The following is a 20,993-nucleotide window of genomic DNA, read 5'->3' on the forward strand; positions in this document are numbered from 1 at the left end:
CTGACACACACACACAGACACAGGCACAGACGTTGGAGGGTGAGGGCAATCGTGGACATCAGGTGTCCTGGAGTGTGAAGCGGACAGACACAGAGATGGCCGCTGTCCAGCAGGCGTCGGGTTGTGAATTTGTGAGTGAGTGCAGGTCACACCGTCCCCCAGCAGGGGTGTGTGAATGAGAGAGACAGCGTGTGCCCTGGAGTGTGAAGGAGACACCCCAAGAGATGGCTTCTGTTACCAGTGTTGCTTAGGGTTCAGGGACGTATGTGCGTGTATGTGTGACTGTCACAGCTTGTCGTCCCCCTGTCGTCCAGCGTCCACTATACACACAGTATGCGACAGTGTGCACCCCAGTGTGTGGAGACACAACTGAGAGATAATTTCAGTGCACAGGGGTGTGTGTGTGTGTGTGTGTGTGTGTGTGTGTGTGTATTTGAGAAAGAAAGAGAGAAATGCTGATGCTACCACCAGCTCTCTGCTTCTCCCCACCCCCTACACACACAACACACAGATGTAGGAAGGTGAGGATGTGATGGTGTGTGAATGTGGCTTCCATCCTTACAGGCACTGCACATGTGTCTGCACAATTGAGAGACTGCTAAAAGGCTCTTACTTGACTGTCACCGGAGGGTAAAGAAATATGTGCGTCTGTGTCTGTGTGTGCACTAGAGGAGGAAGGGAAGCATATGGGTGAGAGAGAAAGAGAGGGGACCCTGCTGGCCAGTTTCCTTGTGACAGCCGTACAAAGATGGAGAGAAAGCATTTGTTAAGGTCCCATGTGACCACTATACAGTGTATGGGGTAGAAACGTCTGGCAGAGAGCCGAACTGTCAAGTAGCCTCTGTAAGCAGCTAATAAGGGAGTGGGTTGGTTCATGTGTTATGGTTTTACTGAAAAGGGTTGTGGAGTATATGGTAGTAACTGTGAATTGGGCTACTTTATGTGGAGCTAATGGGTGAGAGGAGATGTAGAATACCAATATGAAGGTCTGTTTGTAACTAACATGCTGCTGTGTAGTCCTGCACAGTTGACACAAGAGATGTGTGTGTGTGTGTGTGTGTGTGAGAGAGAGAGAGAGAGAGAGAGAGAGAGACAGAGAGACACTCCTTAATAAGTTATTTCTTTCCAACATCTACACAAGTGTGTGACAGTGTAGTAGGTGCACTTAGCTTAGGGAGTATAAGACAGATGTGAAACGGATGTGTCTGTGTGAGCGAGAAAAGACAGCTACTGAACAAATTCCAAGTATTTGCTACAGGATCTAGGTGTGTGCATTGGGGCATGTGTGGCAGGCATAGGTATGCCAGACAGTGCCCATGTGGCCACTACCATGACATAGGGGTAGAGAGAAGGGTTGCCTGCAGGGGTGAGCCACATAAGGACATGGCCAAACAATTGCTCCACATGACCGACACTGCAATATGTGTTTAAGATATAATTGGTGTTGCTGGAGAGATCTGAGATGAGTGTGTGTTCACAGGTGTATGTGTGTGTTCATACTTATAATAACACCTTGAGTAACTTATAATGTACAAACGAGAGTACAGAAGTGTGTATGAGATGCTGGACATTAAGCAGTTTCCATGAGGTTGACTCACAAGGACACATCCACCTGTGTGTCTGTGTGTGAGTAGAAAAGGAACTTCTGAAGGAAGATCATGTGGTCTCTACATGAAGGGAGGCACACTCTGAGATCAAGGGGACATTGCCGTGGGGCCCATAGTGACATAATCCCAGGGAAATGGCTGGAGGGGAAAGGAGGCACCTTTTTTTTTTTTTTTGCATGGAGGTTCTGTTCAGTAAGGGTACATTTTCTCCATGGTCGATCCAGGAATATTCCTTAAACTGAGATTTAAAGAGTGTCCACAAATATATCTGTCGTTTTTTTTTTTCTTTCTCTCTCATACACACACACACACACACACACACACACACACACACACACGCACACTCACTCCCTTTACATCTTTGTGTATCTTAAATCCTCTTTGGAGGAAGGTGAGAGTCAACAAATAGAGTTTGATTTGCTCTTTCCCTAGAACTAGTCATCAGAGTCTACAAGGACACGCAGTTCTGCTGCCTGTACCCTTTTATATGACAGCCTGGATTTCTCACAGCAGTTTTGCTGCCTTCTACTCTCTTGGATGGGCAGTCTCCTCCTGTGCACTTAACTGTCTCTGAAAACCTGCTGGAGAGTCAACCGAGTTGGTTCCGACTTGACAGCACATAACAACAATAACTCTCTTATTTTCCTTCCTCTCATACACACTTTGTGATACACATTCTTGCTGTTCTGCTTGAAGGATGTGTCTAGCAGTATGTGTCTTTCATACACACCTTTGTGTGAAGCCTTTTAAGGACCTTTTTAGTATTCTCAGACACATAGTGCTAGACAGTTTCTGTTTAGCTCACAATCAGGGCATAAATGCTGTATGATATATGATGCTGGGCACCTTCTGTATTGATGTCTAGCAAGGGTTTCAAGGAGTCTGGACTTCAAGGCTGCTGATTAGAGAGGGTTGGGGATGTAGTTACTGGTGGAAGTAAGAAAAAAAATGCTTGTATCTGGATCAGGTTGCAAAGATGATTTGGGAAGATGAGATGAAATGTAGGGGTTACTGATTCTTTTCACCCATTCAACTTCCCTCATATAAGATATAAATCTGTTTTAGCTACCTCTGTTTTTCTGTATTTCTTTTTAGGTCAGAATTGATTTCTTTAGGCTGATTCCACAGTCCTTTTTGTGTGCTTTTTTTCTTTCTCCCTGTGTTGGGAGGGATGAAGTAACAGAAAATTACAGTTGGTAGAGGGGAAAAAAAAACCATATCAAACACACAAAGTGTAGTTCTGAAATTTTAAGTCAGGTAAGGGCTTAATTAAGGCAGATAAATTATTAAGTGCAAAAGTAATTATGCACAGAATAGTTCAAGATGCTATTTTAGAATAATCTTATGGTAGGCAAGTTTGAAAAGAAGTAACTTCTCTTAATTACCTAAATAATTACCCTCTGCCAAGGCCTCTGAAAATATCAACGTCTGTATAAAGACAAAATAATCATAGGGAAAAATAACTTCAAGAAAATGGAACCATTTATTGCAGAGCATGAATATCCATTTAGGAATTAAAACTCAGGAAAATATCATGATCTTTTCCATACTCATCTTTTCACCAGCATTATAAAAACATTTTTATTTTCTAAAAGATCCTTGTTTGAAGAAGACAAAGGGGGATGGAGGCATGTTAGAAGAAGAGTTGGCTTCTTCATTTGATAAGTAGACAAAGAGAGGGTTCAGAGAGTGCAGTGCTAGCTTGAGTTGTGTACCCTACACATTCATCGGATCACAGTCCTTTGTAGAAGGAGTGCACGGACCAAACAGCACCTCATCTGTTAGAGGTGAGAAATAGGCATGCTTGCCTCTGGCCTGTCAGACTGAGGAGGGAGGATGGGGAGGACCTGAAGGGGGCCAAGGCTTAGAAGCAACTTTGTTTCTCTAAGACAACTTTGAGATTTCAGAAGAGTCTTTCATGCTTGATTCTTGAATGATTTTGCTTTTATTTTCTAAAAACGTTTAAGGAGTAGACGTCTCCCAACATACCTGGTAGATATTGGTCCTTGTGGATAAGGATCTTCCTTTTCTGTGCAAGTTTTAGCTGCTTGAATCCTCTGGGAACCTATACAATATTTTATTATGAAATTTTTTTTTGCCAGTTGACTTTTGCCTTCCTGTTATGCCTGATTTTTTCCAAGATTAAAATCTCTTACTTGTTTTCTTGTAAACTGCATTCACTCAGCACCTGGGGATACTTGCTTCTATAAAGAAATGTTGTTGTTGTTATGTGCCGTTGAGTCGCTTGTGACTCATTGCAACCCTATATACAACAGCTCTAAACTCTGCTCTGTCCTGTGCCAGTTTCACTGTCTCCGACACAACCATCCTGATTACCCCAGTCACTGAATCAATCCACCTCATAGAGGATCTTCCCCTCCTGCGCTGTCCCTCTACCCTCCCAAGCATGATGTCCCTCTCCAAGGACCGGTATCTCCTTACAGCATGTCCAAAGTATGTTAGATGGAGCCTCAGAATCCTTGCCTTAGAGCCTCCTGGTTTAACCCTTTCCAGGATGAATCTGTTTGTTTTCCTAGCACTCCATGGTACCCTCAATACTCTTCTCCAGCACCACAGCTCAAAGGCATCAATTCTCTTTCTATCCTTGTTAGTCACTGTCCAACTCTCTGATGCATAACAAATGATAGCAAAGACCATGGCCTGTATCAGATACACCTTAGTCTCCAGAGAGGCACCATTGCTCTTCAGTACTTTGGAGAAGTCCCTAACAGCAGACTTTCCCATGGCAATATGTCTTTTAATTTCCTGGTTACTGGTGCCGAGAATGTTGACTGTGGAGCCAAGCAAACTAAAGCTGTGAACAATCTCAATCTCTTCACCATCCATCCTGATGCTGCCAATTGGCCCAGTGGTGAGAATCTTTGTCTTCTTGACATTGAGCCTCAATCCATATTGGAGGCTGGAGTCCTTGACCCTCTGCAGCAAGCGCTTCCGATCCTCCTCAGTTTCAGCAAGCAGGGTTGTGTCACCTGCATAACTAAAATTGTTGATGAATCTTCCACCAATCCTGACACCACACTTCTCCTCATAGAGCCCAGCCTCCCGGATAATCTGTTCTGCATACAGGTTGAAAAGGTATGGAGACAGAACACATCCCTGGCATACGCCCTTCCCAATTTTGAACCATGCAGTGTTCCCTTGCTCTGTTCTGACAACTGCCTTTTGGTCCAAGTATAGGTTTAGCATTAGAACGATCAAGGGTTCTGGGATTCCCATTCTTCTCAGAGTTAGCCACAGTTTGTTATGATCCACACAGTCAAATGCCTTTGCATAATCAATGAAACACAGATAGACATTCTCTGGTATTCTCTGCTTTCAGCTAAGACCCATCCAACATTAGCTACAATATCCCTAGTACCACAACCCCTTCTAAACCCAGCCTGGACTTCTGGCAGTTTTCTGCTGATGTGCTGTTCTAGTTGTTTTTGGATAATCTTCAGTAGAATCTTGCTTGCATGTGAAATCAACAATATTGTTCTGTAGTTTCCAAACTCTGTTGGGGTCACCCTTCTTTGGGATTGGAACACATATCGATCTCTTCCAGACAGTTGGCAAGTGGTTGTTCTCCAGATTTCTTGGCACAACTTGATGAGCACCTCCAGGGCAGCCTCTGTTAGCTGAAATATGTCAATTGATATACCATCTATTCCTGGGGCCTTATTTTTTGCCATTTCCTTCAAAGCAGCCTCAACTTCCTTCATCACCATAGGCTCTTACTCATATGTTGTTTCATGAAATTCCGTGTCTGCCAATTCCTTTCGATACAGTGACTCATTATATTCTTTCCATCTTCTTTCCAAATTCAGGTGGTATAGACTCAAAGTCATATTTTGATTCCCGTGGATTTGGCTTAATTTTCCCCAGCTTCAGCTTGAACTTGCATATGAGTAGTTGCTATAAAGAAATAGGTTTGAAAAACAAAGAAAGAAAAAAAAAAGGTTTGTTAAATCAGTTGATTGCTTACATGAAATGTATATTTCCTAAAAGACTACAGTTGGCCTACTTGGTAAGGAGTTATGCCACCAACCCAGGAGCAGGCAGTTTGTATCCACCAGCTGCTCTGTGGGAGAAAGATGGCCAGTCTCCTCCTGTGTGGTTTACAGCCTCTGAAAACGTGCTGGTGGGTCAGCTATAAGTTGGTCCTGACTCAATGGCAACAAGAGTTTCCTAAAGGGCAGAGTTTGTGCTATGTTCACATTTGTCTCTTTAGGGAGGGCCTTGCATACCACTGGGCACAGAATAGAAAATATCGACCATATATTTTGTGTAACTGAAAGTCTAAAACCAATTTTACCTCTTATAAAACACTGTGTTGTTAATAGGTACCCTCGAGTCAACTACATACAACTCAGAGCAATCCTATGAACAGATCTGAACCTTACCTCATCTTGTACCATCGTCATGATCTCTAACATGCTTGAGCCCATTCCTAACAGTCACTGTGTCTGTCCATCTCTTTGAGGGTCTTCCTTTCTTTTGCTGACCTTCCATCTTTCCAGCATGATGTCTTTTCCCATGGACTGTTCTGACGTAACAAGTGCTTCAAGTCCTCCTCACTTTCAGCAAGCAAAGTTGTATTATCTCCATTAAGACAAGATATTGATGAGTCTTTCTCTGATCTTGATGCCACATTCTTCTTCGTAGAGTCCATCTTTTCAAGTAATATGTGAGATGAAGTTTTACCATCCCTGCCTTTAAGGAGCACTCTGTACGTTCTCCAAGATATGTTTGTTCTTGATAGTCCATTGGCTATTCAGTACACTTCTCCAACATCACAACTCAAAGGCATTGATTCCTCTTATGTCATCCTTGGTGTTTGTCCTACTTTCAGATGTGTAAGAAGTAATTGGAAAAGAAGATAATGGCTTGAATCAAGCACATCTTAGTTTTTAAACTGACATCATTGCTTCTTAGCAATTTGGAGAAAGCCCTAACTGCAGATTTTCCCAGTACAGCATACCTCTTGAATTCTTGTCTCCTAGTGCCAAGGGTCTTTTGTGGATCCAAGTAAAAGAAAATCACTAACAATTTCAATTTTTTCTCCATTTGTCATTATGTTGCCTGTTGGCCCAGTGGTGAGGATATTTTTTTTTCCTTTTATGGTGAGATGCAATCCATATGGAAGGCTGTAGTGTTTGGCCTCTGGCAAGTGTCCTCCTTGCTTTCTTGTGTTATCTGCATAAAACCAACTGTTGATGAGTCTTCCTCTGATCCTGATGTCACATTCTTTGTTATAAAGTCCAACTTTTCTACTGATTTATTCAGCATATAGATTGAATGTTATAGTTGTTGTTAGGTGTTGTTGAATCAATTACGGCTCCTAGTGACCCTGTGAACAACAGAGTCTGAACCCTGTCCTATCCTGTACCATCTTCACACTCCCTGACACACTAGCGCTCATTGCAGCAGTCACCATGTCAAGCCACCTGGTTGAGGGTCTTTTTCTCCTTCCCCGACCCTCCACCCTTCCATATATTATGTCTCTCTCCAAGGAACAGCTCCTCCTAGCAGCAAGCCCAAAGTATATGAGGTGAAGCCTCATCATTCTTACCCCAAAAAGCACTCCAGCTGCACCCTCTCCAAGATATATCTCTTTGTTCTCTTGGCAGGCCGTGGAATGTTCAGTGCTCTTCTCCAACACCACAGCTCAAAGGCATGAATTCTTCTGTCATCTCTCAGATGCATAGCCAGTGATTGGAAAGACCATGGCCTCAATCAGATGCACTGTAGTCCTCAAACTGACATCATTACTCCTCAATGCTTTGGAGAGCCTTTGACTGCAGACTTTCCTAGTACAACTCCTGGTTTCCTGAAAACTGGTACCAAGGGTGTTGAATGTGAATTCAAGTAAGATGAAGTTGTTGATAGTGTCAGTCTTTTCTCCATTCATCTTGATGATGCCTATTGATTGGCCCAGTGGTAAGAATTTTTCTTTTCTTGACATTGAGATGTAATCCATATTGAAGGCCGTGTTCCTTGATCTTCTGCAACAAGTGCTTCAAGTCCTCCTCATTTTCAGCAAGCAAGGCTGTATTATCTCTGTTAAGACACGTTATTAATGAGTCTTCCTCTGATTTTGATTCCACATTCTTCTTCAGAAAGTTCATATTTTCAAATAATTTGCTCAGCATACAGATTGAATAGGTATGGAGGGAGAATACAACACTGACACACTTTCTTCTTAATTTTAAATCATGTAATGTTTCCTTGCTCTGTTCATAGTCTCTTGGTCTAGGTATAAGTTTCACATGAGCACAGTTAAATGCTTTGGGATTTCCATTCTTCTCAGTGGCAGCCATAACTTATTATAATCCACATAGTCAAATACCTTTGCATAGTCCATAAAGCATAAATAGACATTCTTCTGGTATTCTTTATTTTCAGATAGGATCCAGTTGACAACAACAATGATACCCTTGGTGGCAGGGCATAGAAATAGAAATAAAGGGAATTTTTGGTGAAGTTTTGGGAGCTACTCTACTCACGTCTTGCAAAAAAAGAGATTCTTATTTGTCATTCCTATTCCCCCCACCCCTTCCACTTTGTCCGGCACCCTGCTGTGAGTTCTTTTACAGCAAATGGCCAAGATAACTTTGCCATGTAGTTCTGGGCTCAGGGTCCTGGAAGTGGACGTTTACAGGGTTCTTTGAAATAATGATTTCTGTGTGTCTTTTGTTTTCTTCATTTGTCTTTGTTCCAGACAGAGACAGACCAATAATTGTACCTTAGATGGCCTCTCATCAGCTTTTAGGACCCCATATGCTCACTGCTCACCAGACTAGGATATAGAACATTTTCTTTGTGGACCATGTTATGTGGCTGACCTTGATGTCCTCTGAAACCATGATCCTGAGGTCTAAGAACCAGCAGCTCACTCCCTCAGGGGATCTTGGTTATTAATAAAAGCTTTATGTAATGTTGGCTCCGTTGGCTCACCGTATTTATAGGACATACAGATACACATATAGAAATATCATCTGCCAAACCTATGGTCATGGCGTAGTTGCTTTCACCTGCCCATACCTGGTCTTGCCTATTTGCCAATGTACCCTTATAAATATATGTTACTGTGGAAAATGCAGGATTGTGTGATACGATAATGTTTACTGTTGTTGTCTGTATCTCTTCCCGTTCTTTGGTGATCTTGTGCTAATCACTTCCTTTATACATATTGCCTTTCCTTCACCTAATTTTATGTGTGCCAGTTTCTAATTAACTGGTTACTTCCTTTCTTATTTCTGGTAACTATCGAAGAATATTTCTTTTTCTGTAAACCTATTTTTGTACTCACCCACTCATTGCTGTGAGTTGGAACTGACTCGTACATGACCCTCCATTGGATTTCTGAGGTTGTTGCTGCCGTAAATAATACTGCAGTAACATTGCTGTACATAGATCTGTTTGTATCCCAACTCCTATGTCTGTAGGATATAGACACCTGGGAGTGGTTTTGTGGAATCCCAACTTTTTAATTTATTTTATTAATTTTAATGAACATTTACAGAGATTTTGGATTACCAATCATTCATTGTTGCACTTTTCTCCCTGCCCACCCCTCCACTCCAGTTTGCTCCTCTCTTTGAAAAGTAAGAGAAAAATTTCTTCATTGGTATACAATTCCCTGGTGCCCCCCCCCCATGCCCTGAGTACACACCACTATGCATCCTTAGAACAGCAAGCAACAAATGCTGGGGAGGTTGTGAAGAAACTGGAACCCTTATTCACTGTTGGTGGAAGTGTAAAATGGTGCAACCACTGTGGAAGGCTGTATGGCGCTTTCTCAAAAAGTTCGAATTTGCTGTAAAGAAACCATAACTGTCACTCAAGCAGATATATGCACACCCATGTTTATTGTGACTTTGTTCACAATAGCAAGGAGTTGGAAACAACCAAGTGCCCAACAACAAATGAATGGATAGAGAAGCTGTGGTATATTCACACAATGGAATACTACGCTGCATTGAAAAACAAGGAACTCATGCAATATTATTCAAGATGGGTGACCCTGGAGGACATTATACTGAGTGAAATATCTCAGTCACAAAAGGATAAGTACTGCATGGTGCCACTGTTGTAGAATGGGACTGACATCAGGGTTGGGGTAAGACTGAGAAAAACTGGATAAATTATGTATACTGCATTGAAACAGATGAGGGAGTTTCAAAGTTTCAAAGCAGTATATGATAGGGTATTATGGTTATCACAGGAATCCCAACTTTTTAAGGAAACAACTGCTTTACACAGTGGTTGTACTATTTTACAGTCCCACTAACAGTATAGGGAGTTCCTGTCTGTCCACGCCCTCCCCAGCATTTGTTTTCTGTCTTACTGAACTTTGCTTTTTTTAGCAGGAGTGAAATGGTATCTCTTTGTTATTTTTATTTATGTTTCTCCAATAGTTAATGTAGGAAGCAGGGTGTTATATTATGTCAGGTGTCAGTGGCATAACACATTATGTGTTAGACTGCCAAAAGGTTAATGGTTTGAATCCAAAGATGAGTAGTCTTCTCAGGTAAAGATTTCCAGCTTGGAAAACCCAATGTAGTATCCCTGTAAAGTGGAATCAACTTAATGATAGTGGGTTAATAGTTAATGATTGGATGTATTTCTCCACGTTTGTTGGCTATCTGAATGTCTTTATCAGTGAAGAGTCCTTTCCAATCCTTGGTCCATTTAAAAAAAAAAATTAGGCTGTTTTCTTTTTGTTATTGAAATTTTGGAACTTTTCATACATTTAGAGAAAAGTTCTATATTGGATGTATTATTGGCAAGTATTTTTTTTTCTCAATTTGAGGTTCTTTTACTCTTTTAGGTTAAGTCTTTTGCTGTACATAAGAATTAAATTTTTAAATTAAATTGATTTTAAATTTCAGTTGTTTGAAATTGATGTTGGAGAGTCTATTTATGCTATAGAATAAGATCGCTAATGTTGCCCTGTTTTTCCCTGTGGTGATCTTTATGATTTTCAGTTTTACATTTAGGTCTTTGATCCATTTTGAGTTAGTTTTTACTTATGTTGTGGAGTGTGAGTCTTGTTTAATTTTTCTACAAGGACTATCCAGTTTTGTTAGCACTGTCTTTTTAGAGACTGCCTTTGCTTCATTTTATGGGTTTCATCCACGTGTCCCTAAATGGATGTGTTTACTTCTGGGTTCTCCTTTCTGTCCAATTGTCTGTGACTGTCATTTTACCATAGCATTATGTCTTTACTACTGTGGCAGTCAGAAAGGGTGAGGCCTGCTATTTGGTTGGCCTTCAGTAGTGCCTTGCCTATTCAAAGTCCCTTTTCCTTTTCCAATAATGATTGTAATTTGTTCTTGCATTTCTTTATAGAATTATAATAGTGCCTGGATTGGGGTTACATTTTATCTAGATTTCTTTCTGTAATATTGATATTTTAATTTCACAAAGTGAAATTTCTTGTTCTATTTAAACAACTTTTTTTTGTTTTTTTAAATCCATGCAATTTTTGGTTCTTATGAACACGATAAAGTGTTCTAGAATTTCTGTTCTCAGTGTTTTCCTAATTCATTATGATATACACAGTCCAATACCTTTGCATTGTCAATAAAATGCAAATAAACATGCTGATATGCTGTGATGTCAGCCAAGATGCATCTGACCTCCGCACTTTTGCTCTACAAACTCTTCTGAATCAAGCTTAAATTTTTACAGTTACCTAACAATGTTTAAATAATCTTTAAGATTTTACTTGCATGTGATTGTAGCAATATTCTGGAATTCCCCCATTCTTTTGGATAATATTTTTATGGATTTATTTCTCAGTTGGTTGACCAAGTAGCTGTCTTCCAAAATTTCTGACATAGATGAGGGTCTGCATCTGTTTGCTGGAATACCTCAATTGATAGTCTCTCAATTTCTAGAGCCTTCACCCATCCCCATATCTTCAGTGCAGCTTTGACTTCTCCTTCATTATCATTAATGCTTGATCATATGCTGCTTCTTGAAGTGGTTCAGTGTCGACTAATTCTTGTTAGTGCAGTGACTCTGTCTTCCTCTCATCTTCTTTTGATGCTTCCTGCTTCATTGATGATTTGCCCTTCAATATTGCCACTTAGGGTTTGCATTTGTTCTTCAGTTCTTTCTGTTTGAAGCATGCCCAGCGTGTTCTTCTCTTTTGGAGTTCTAACTCCTGGTCTTTGTTATCATACCTTGTCTTTTCATGCTGTAGTTTGAAATCTTCAGTTCAGTGCCCTTCATCATCTTCCTTTTGTGCATAGGGTCACTATGAGTCACAAGTGACTCGATGGCACATAACAACAATAACAACGTTCAAAAGCACATTTGAGAATCTGTTCTGATATCCATTTTGTTTTTTCTGTCTTTCCTTCCAATGACTTTTTGCTTATTCTCGATTCCACAGCTTACCTCTTCTTGAGTTGTTAGTGTTCAGTGCATCAAACACTGAACATATTGAGGTAGTTTTTTAAAGTCAGGTAGAATACACTGCAGGCTGTGCTTTAAGCTCTCATGAACTTGTTTTAATTTTCTTCAGCTTTACCTTGAACTTGTATATGAGCAGTTGATGGTCTGTCTGTTCCATAGCTGGCCCCTTGGCCTCTTTCTGACTGCTGATATTGAACTTTCTCACCTTTCCACAGAGTAGCTTATTTAAGTCCTATACATCTCATCACATGAGCTCTATGTGTATAGTCACCTTTAATGTTTTTTTTTCAAAGGTATTTCAATAAATAGATTTCAACTGTGTAAAATCCCATCAAGCAGTCTTTGGCCTCATTTCTGTCACCAAGGTGTATTTTCCAACTACTGGTCTTACTTGTTTCCAACCTTTGCATTCTAGCCACCAGTTATTATTATTATTGCTCATCTTTCTCACGTCTAGTGGATTGGAACTGCTGATCTTTTGATTAATAGTCGGATACATCATACACTATGCCCTCAGGGCTTCTTTGGCAGAATCCAGGATATTTTATTTCTCCTTTTCCAGAAACTAAAGAGAACCTTAATGGAAGTGACCTCAAACGGATTACTTTTGCATTCTCTGGCTTCTAACTAACATTGATAACATTGACACTGTTGGAATGTTAGATACCAGTGAGTTGAGTATGATTCAGTGACCCTGTGAACAGCAGGTCTGAACCCTGCCCTGTCCTGTGTTGTCGTCATCATCTCCGACATACTGAGCCCATTGCTACAGTTACCATGTCAGTCCATCTTGTTGAATGTCTTCCTCTCTTTCACTGACCCTTCACCTTTCCAAGATAATAGAAAATGCAAAGTACCCTTCTCCCTATTTTAGTCAGTGATACAAGTATAAGCTTTAGTGATATAATTTTATGTTAGTGGGACTGGTACCTATCTGAAAGGAAGATCTTTCTGAATAGTGTCATCCACGAAAGCAAGAATTCATTCTGGAAGAACTATGAAAGACCAAAATGCTCCTGTGAGCAGCCTCTCTGATTAAGTAACTACATAGGAACCGACAACATAACTTTCATGTACTGTTAATACCATGTCATTTGACCCTGTCTTCCTAGAATCACAGAGTGCTTTTCCTGCAGTTATTGACTTGAATTTCTAAACCAGTTTGGTCTTTGAGTTATCTTACTGATTTCAGCACTTCCATATTGAAGGCTGTCGACTTTGATCTTCTGCAGTAAGTGCTTCAAGTCTTCTTCACTTTGTGGAAACAAAGTTGTGGCATCTGTAGAATGCAGATTGTTAATGAGCCTTCCTCCAATCCTGGTGTCATATTTCTCTTTACAAAGTCTAGCTTGGAATGAATCACTCAATATACAGATTGAACAGGTATGGAGAGAGGATACAACCTGGACACAGAATTTTCTGATTTTAAATCATTCAGTGTTCCCTCATTCTGATCAGTCAGCTGCTTCTTGATATATGTGTAAGTTTTCCATAAGCACAATTAAGTGTTCAAGGATTCCCATTCTTCTCAATGTCAGCCATAACTTTTTATGATCCATACAGCCAAATGCTTTTGCATAATCAATAAAACACAAATAAACATCATTCATTTTATATAGATTACATCTCAACATCAAGAAAACAAAAATCTTTACCACTAGACCAATAGGTAAAATCATGATAGATGGAGCAAAGGTTGTAGTTGTTGTCAATATTTTAATTTTACTTGGATCCAGAGTCAACACCTATGGTAGCAACAGTCAGGAAATAAAATTACTTGTTACAGTGTGGAAATCTGTCCAACACCTTTCCAGAATGCTAAAGAGCAAGCATGTCAATTTAAAGACTAAGGTGTACCTGGTCCCAGGCATGATACTTTCATTCGCTTCATGTGCATCTGAAAGTTGGACAGTGAATAGGGAAGACCAAAGAAGAATCAATGCCTTTGGCTTGTGTTGTTGGAGAAGAGTACTGGATGTTCCATGATCTGTCCAAGAACAAACAAAACGGTCTTAAACGAAGTGTAGCCAGAGTACCCCTTAGAGCCGAAGAGGGTGACACATGGTCTCACGTACTTAGGGAATATTTTCAGGAGGCTAATCTTTGGAGAAAAACATCATGCTGAGAAAGGTAAAGGTCCAGCAAAAGAGAGGAAGCCCCTCAAGGAGTGAGTACGTCAATTCCCTTGAGCATGGCTGAGATTGTGAGGGTGGTGCAGGATAGGGCATGGTTCAGATGTATTGTTCCGAGGATCACTGTGAGTTGTCTCTGTGGACCCAGCAATGACAACATGTCAGATTAGCAACACTGAATGAGTTTGACCTGCATGCCACATGGATTTATAGCAGAGAATATTCTTAATACAGTTGGCCACCTTTTTATCTTAAAATATGAGCTTGGAAAACATTGTCCACACATGAAGTTAGGTTCTTAAAAGCAGAAACTTTGTCTTCATTTTTGTTTGTAACCCCCCCCCCATATTTGCTGGTAAAAATGATACTTGGTAGCTTAATGGCATGTGGCGACATTCAACAGCAGTGACTTGTTGATTTGATAAGAAAACTAAGCAGTTGGGCTTTATGAAATGGAAAAGACATTTCAGAATCCCTGTGCAGCACCTGTTTAGGAGTGCCCTATGAAACCCTCAAACATACATTTAGGTTCTTAGCTGTTGAAGACATTTCTAAACCTTGTACCGTTTCAGTCCTTAGTCCGTGTCCTGTCCTCCTTTATTTATAACTGTTTGACTTTTATGTCTGCACAGGAGTGTACCTGGGTGCATATGCTGCTGGATCTGATGAACCTGGCCCAGAGGGCCTCACCTCCACCTCCCTGCTGGACCTCCTGCTGCCCACGGGCCTGGAGCCACTGGACTCGGAAGAGCCCAGTGAAGCTATGGGACTCGGAGGTGGCCTGGGAGCCCCTGGTTCTGGCTTTCCCAATGAAGAGAGTGAGGAGTCTCGGATCTTGCAGCCGCCACAGTACTTCTGGGAAGAGGAGGAAGAGATGAATGACTCAAGCCTGGACCTGGGACCCACTGCAGGTAGCTCTTCTTACCTACTGGGTGTGTATTGACTGTGAGCTGAGAGTAAGACAATCTAGACAGAATGCCAAATGACCATTTCCATCACCAGAATCACCTTCTCCACTTTCTGCCAGTTAAGATACCATGTTGTCCTGTACACCAAAGCCTAGATCTAGGCACTTCTTAGCCCAGGAGACCCTCTCCTCTTCAATATTAATTGTTGTTTAGTGGTTACTTAGAAGTCTACTTAGAAGTATTTAATAAATACTTAACACTGTTTTTAGTTATAAGACAACTGAGAAGTTAAAAAGCTTGACTAAAGTCATGCAACTGCTAAGAAAAAAGTTCATGATTGAAATCTAGATCCTTTCAAATTTTATGAGTTTTTGTTTTTCTTTTCTATTCTTCTGTACCATCTTTGAAGATTCCCACGAAGTTGGCAGATTCAGTGTTCCCCTGTGGGTCTATCCAGTCCCCAGGCCAGGCATTTTAATGCTTTGTCCTCAGACATGCAGCAGAGCTGGTTTTGAGTTTCCAGAGCATGTCTTCCTCAGTGGCTGCTGCTGGACAGCTCTGTCCCAGAGGAAGTCCGACGAGGCCTAGGGCTCAGTGCTGGAATCCACATGGCAGTAGGGCCGATTACAGATGCAGCAGAGCATGCTCACGGTGCTTCTGGCCACAGCAGCTGTGCACATGTGCTTGTTCAGCAGAGCTGCTTTTTCATGATTAGACTCTTGAATTAGCGTATGTGTGTGCGCGCGCAGGCACGGACATGGGTGCAAGGTATTGCATAATTTTGCAATAATGATTTTTCTTAGTAAATATGTATTTAATGGATTTGGTTTTTACCTGAATTACAAAAAAAAATAATGCATATGGGTATCAGAGATGGCAAAGGAGGAAAATATGAGTGAAAATTAATTAAAAGAAGATACTACATGAATATTAGTAGAAAATACTACATGAATATTAGTAGAAAATCTGAAAAATGAAAAACTAGTACAATGAAGAAAATAAAAACACCCAATCTGAAAAATGTGGCAACAGTCATTGGCAGTGGTTGCACGGGTTGAATGAAATTGCCCTTGGGACAGGCTGGGATGCAGTGGAACAAGGGACATCTGTAGCCCAAGCCCTTTTATACTAGAACTTGCTGTAAGTGGTGCCTGGTATCCTAGAAACTTGTGTAGCAGTAGAGCTGAAGGGTGTACTAGATTCCCCTTTTATTAGCAATGGCAGGTTTGGTCAGGCTTGCTATCCTGCCAGCTTTAAATGGAGCAAGTTTGGAGGAAGAAAATGGGAATCTCTCGCTACCATTGAAAAAGCAGAGGTAGAGAGTGCAGCATGTCTGTTAGGTGAGATACCTGTGTGGGGCAGATCAAGATCAGCGCTAGCAGTACTGAGGAGGTGGGGCTCAGAGATCAATGTGGCACAGGGCTGAACTGGAACTGTGTCCATGGAGCCAGAGTTTAGGGCCTTTGCACAAACTTTCTGGAGGATTGGGGTGAGGCGGCCATGAAGCAAGATTAAGAGAACTTTGTAGCACAGGCTGAAGCTGGCAGCTAAATGTTAGAGGGCCTGTGGGCACATCTGAGTAACTGCCCTGATTAAAGAATTGTATCCTGAATGTTTCTAATCTGAATTGTAACCAGTTACTCCCCTAATAAACTCTATAATCATGAGTGTAGTCTGTGACTATGGACATTTCAACAGATTGGTGAGCTTCAGGAGCCCCGGGAGGGAGGAGGGTAATAGAATTGATAGAGGAAGGTACTGGAGTGTGGGGACATGTCTGAGCTCATGGGAATTAGCTGGATGCTGATGTTCCCCCTTGTGCAGTTACCACATTGTTTTCACAGTTGGTGTCAGAAGCAGGGTTTGTTGCAGTGGCTCCCTACTCACAGATGCATGGGATCTTGTTAGAATAAGCAGCTCAGGGAATGGGAAATGCAGCTCAGATGGCTATTGTTGCAGAGGACGGGAGAAAAGCCACTTCTCAGAGGCCAAGGCTATATGTTAGGGGGATAGTTAAGGGTGGAGAGAGAAAGATGAAACTGGGACACATTTTAAAAGGTTTATTTGTTCATCTGCATTGTTGTTGTTGTGTGCCATTGAGTGGGAACTGACCCATAGCTGACCCTCCAGTGGGTTTTCAGAAGCAGTCTATTTCACAGGAGAGTGCCCATCCTTTTCCCATGCAGTGGCTGGTGGCATCGAATCACACACCTTCGAGATTGCAGCGCAGCTTCTTGCCACTTGACTACTAGAGCTCCCTCTGATGTAAAATGGTAGTGGTATAAAATGAAACTGACCTTTTTTTTGAAAGAAGTATGTGTTTATCTGGATATACATGGATATCAATTGCTTCTTCTATGTATGTACTGGTGTAAATTGTTGAGGAAATAAATATTGGGTGCTATAGATCACACCTCAGTCTTTAAACTGACATCATTGTTCATTAACACTTTGGAGAAGTCCTTAACAGCAGTTTTCTCCAGTGTAACACAACTTTTGATTTATTGACTGGTGCTACCAAGGGTGTTGATTATGGATCTAGGTAAGATGACATTATTGGCAACTTTGGTGTTTTCTCCTGTCTGTCATAATGTTGCCTGTTGGTCCAGGGTGAAGATTTCTGTTTTCTTGATGTAATAATGTAATCTACACTGAAGGCTGTTGAAAGCAGATCCTAATAGAGGCTTAAGCTTGCCCCCCGCACCCCTCCCCCCCCCCCACATGGTACCTCTGAGATAGGGAATTTGCATTTAACTGTAGATCCACCTAGGATTTCAGAGTGGAGATCACTACTCTACTCATTGCTGTTGAGAAGGAACTGACTTGTAGCTGACCCTCCAGTGGATTTTTGGAGGCTGTGACTCTCTGGGGAGGAGATTACTCATCTTTCTTCCAAGTTGCTGTTGGTGGATTCATACTGCCAGAGAGATGGGACCTTTGGGTTAGTGCTGCTCATCCCTCCTGACTATGCCACCGGAGCTGCCACCTTCTGAGTGGAGAAATTTAAATATGGAGCAAGCAGTTTGTCTTTGGGTGCAGGAAAAGCCAGTGAGACAGGGAAGTCCCGTGCCCTTCAAGAACGGCTTTTCTGGACTAGAAGTTAAAGGGAATCAATCAGGATGTCACCTAGAGCCACTTGATGAATGGAAGTGGGAGAAAACAGCTAGGAAAAGGTGATTTGTGTTCCCCACACGGGTGCTAAGGTGGCCCTGTGTGCTAGTGTAAATCACTGCTGTCTGATGGCCTGTCCTGGGCTGGACTTTGCTATGGATGCAGGTTCTCAGAGCTCCAGCCAGAGCAGACCGTTCTTTAGAGCAAGGAAACTGCTTGTCTCCTCTGAATATTGATGTTGTAGGGTTTTTGTTTAAATGAATTTTTTATTTTGTACTGATTTACTTTCAAAGTTCATACACCTTGTTCTTCACACTAGATCTTTCCATTTCCTTTACCCAACCATCCCTCCACCCATCAAACTGTGTGACCCTATGATTAACCACCCCCCACTCCCTACTCCCGCCCATCCTCACCCCTCTGCTCCCCCCTCCTCCCCTTGGATCCTTATACTCATTCTACAATAATGGTCTTATACAATATTTGTCTCTATGGGACTGAGTTAGTTCACTCAGCATAATCTCTCCAGTCCCTCCCAAGTTAGGTAGTAATTTACGAAATCATTGCTCCTGCATGCTGCGTAGTATTCCATTGTATGAATGTACCATAATTTCTCAATCCTTTCGATTGCAGTTGGACATTTGGGCTATTTCCATGTTCTTGCATTGGTGAATAACGCTCCTATGAACATTGGTGTACAAGTCTCCATCTGTACCGCAATTCTCATTCTCTCTGGGTATATTCCAAACAGTGGAATAGCTAGGTCATATGGGATTTCTTTGTTCAGCTTTCTGAGGAAAAGCCAAACTGCTTTCGAGAGTGGTTGTACCATTTTACAATCCCACCAAGAGTAATGATTTTGATTGTTGTTGTTGTTAGGTGCTGTCAAGTTGAGTACGACCAATAAGGACTGTGAACAACAGGTCTAAACCTTGTCGTATCCTGTGCCATCTTCATCATCTCTGACATGCTAGAGTGAGACAGTCACAGTGCCAATCCACATGGTTGAGGGTCTTTCACTGACCCTCTGCCTTTCTGAGTATCATGTCCCTCTCCAAGGAATAGCCTCTCCTAACAACATTTCCAAAGTATGTGAGAAGAAGCTTTATCATCTTTGCCTCCAAGGAGCACTCTGGCTGCACTTTCTCTAGGACATATCTCTCTGTTCTTTTGGTTTGATGGGAATGCGCAAGTAGAAATATTGGCCCTCTAAAGTAGGAGGAGGAAAATAAAAGCATGAAATAGCAGACTTAAATACTTTCCTCAATTATTATGTGAGATAATTGTGATTGGGAAGTTAATCCATCAGATATGTATGAAGGCCAATGGCTGCCTTGGCTTGTTACTTTTTCTCTTCATAAGCTCCTTGCTTATGTAATAAACAGGCAAACATTTCTTTCGTTCAAGATCCATCTGACCTCAGCAGTGATATCCCTTGTTCCTCAACCTCTTTTGAATTAAGCTTGAATTTCTGTTTCTTTTGATGCAATACCTCAGTAGTTTTTAAATAATCTTTAGCAAGATTTTATTTGCATGTGATAGTAATGATTTGGTTCTAGAATTTTTGCATTCTGTTGGATCACTTCTTTTTGGAATGGGCACAGATATGGATTTCTTCCAGTTTGTTGACCAGAAAGCTGATTTCCAAATTTCTTGGCATAGCTGAGTGGGTGGGTCTGGTTTTGCCTCAGCATCAATGAATGAGTGAGTAGCTATTGGAAGGGAGTTCTGATGGCTTAGTCCTTAGGACGTTCATTATGCTGTTTACCCAAAGCTGGCACCTCTCGATGGTTCAGATCCACCAATGGGAGAAAGATGGACAGTCTCCTCTTACACAGTTTTACAGTCTCCAGAAACACACTGGATTATGAGTTGGTCTGACTTAACAGCAGTGAGTCGTTGTTGTTGAGTAGATAATGACTTTGAGAATTTTTTCATGTGTTTGTTGGCCATCTGAATGTCTTCTTTGGTGAAGTGACTGTCCATTCCTGCTACCCATTTTGTATTTGGGTTCTTTGTCTTTTTCTTGTTGAAGTGCTGATGTTTTCTATAAATTTTAGAGATGAAACCCTTGCAGATATGTCATTGCCAAATATGTTTTCCCCAGTCTGTAGGTTTTCTTTCTAGAAGTCTTTTGAAGTACATAAAGATTCACTTTTTAGGAGAGTCATGTCATCTGGCTTACTTTGTGTTGATTGTGCATTTTCAGTTAGATTTTATAGTCTATTTATGCCACATACTAAGATTACTAAATTTGTTTTAGGGTTTTTTTTTTGTTTATTTGTCTTTATAGCTTTAGGTTTTATGCTGTGGTCCTTGATCTATCTTGAATTGTTTTTTATATATGATGTGAAGTGTGAGTCTTGTTTCATTTTTCTGCAAATAGATATCCAGTTTTATTTTCCGTGAGCATGATATACTCTTCCATATATGTAGGTCTCTTTGGATTTCTTGTGGTAATGCTTTGTAGTTTTCTTTTTTAAATTTTGTATTGGTTTCTTTACAAAGTATGTATACATTGCTTTTCATAGTATCCTGGGATTTTCTTTCTTTGTAAGGGTTTTTTTTTTGCATCTCTGGTTAAATTTATTCCAAAATATTTCATCTTTTATATGATTATTTTAAGTGCAATTGTCTTCCTTATTTCCTTTTTCGGAGTTCTCTTTGTTGCTATAGAGGAATCCAACTGATTTTTGTTTGTGGATCATATAGCCTGCAGGTTTGCTTGATCAGTCAATTAGAGTCAGTCATTTTCTTGCTGAATCTTTGGGATTTTTTTACATATAGGATTATATTCATTTTTTTAC

General features: G+C 41.0%; 1 protein-coding gene across 1 annotated transcript in view; it reads left to right on the forward strand.

The window, feature by feature from the left end:
* PODXL2 (podocalyxin-like 2) overlaps positions 1–20,993 on the forward strand; it is a 133,441-nt gene that overhangs the window by 26,726 nt on the left and 85,722 nt on the right. Inside the window, exon 2 of the mRNA XM_006895205.1 lies at positions 14,800–15,078. Coding sequence (XP_006895267.1) covers positions 14,800–15,078 — 279 coding nt within the window. The remainder of the gene's footprint in view (positions 1–14,799; positions 15,079–20,993) is intronic.

This window comes from Elephantulus edwardii, unplaced genomic scaffold (genome assembly GCF_000299155.1).
Source record: "Elephantulus edwardii isolate Elephantulus edwardi_28Jun2011 unplaced genomic scaffold, EleEdw1.0 scaffold00161, whole genome shotgun sequence".
Taxonomy (NCBI): Eukaryota; Metazoa; Chordata; class Mammalia; order Macroscelidea; family Macroscelididae; genus Elephantulus; species Elephantulus edwardii.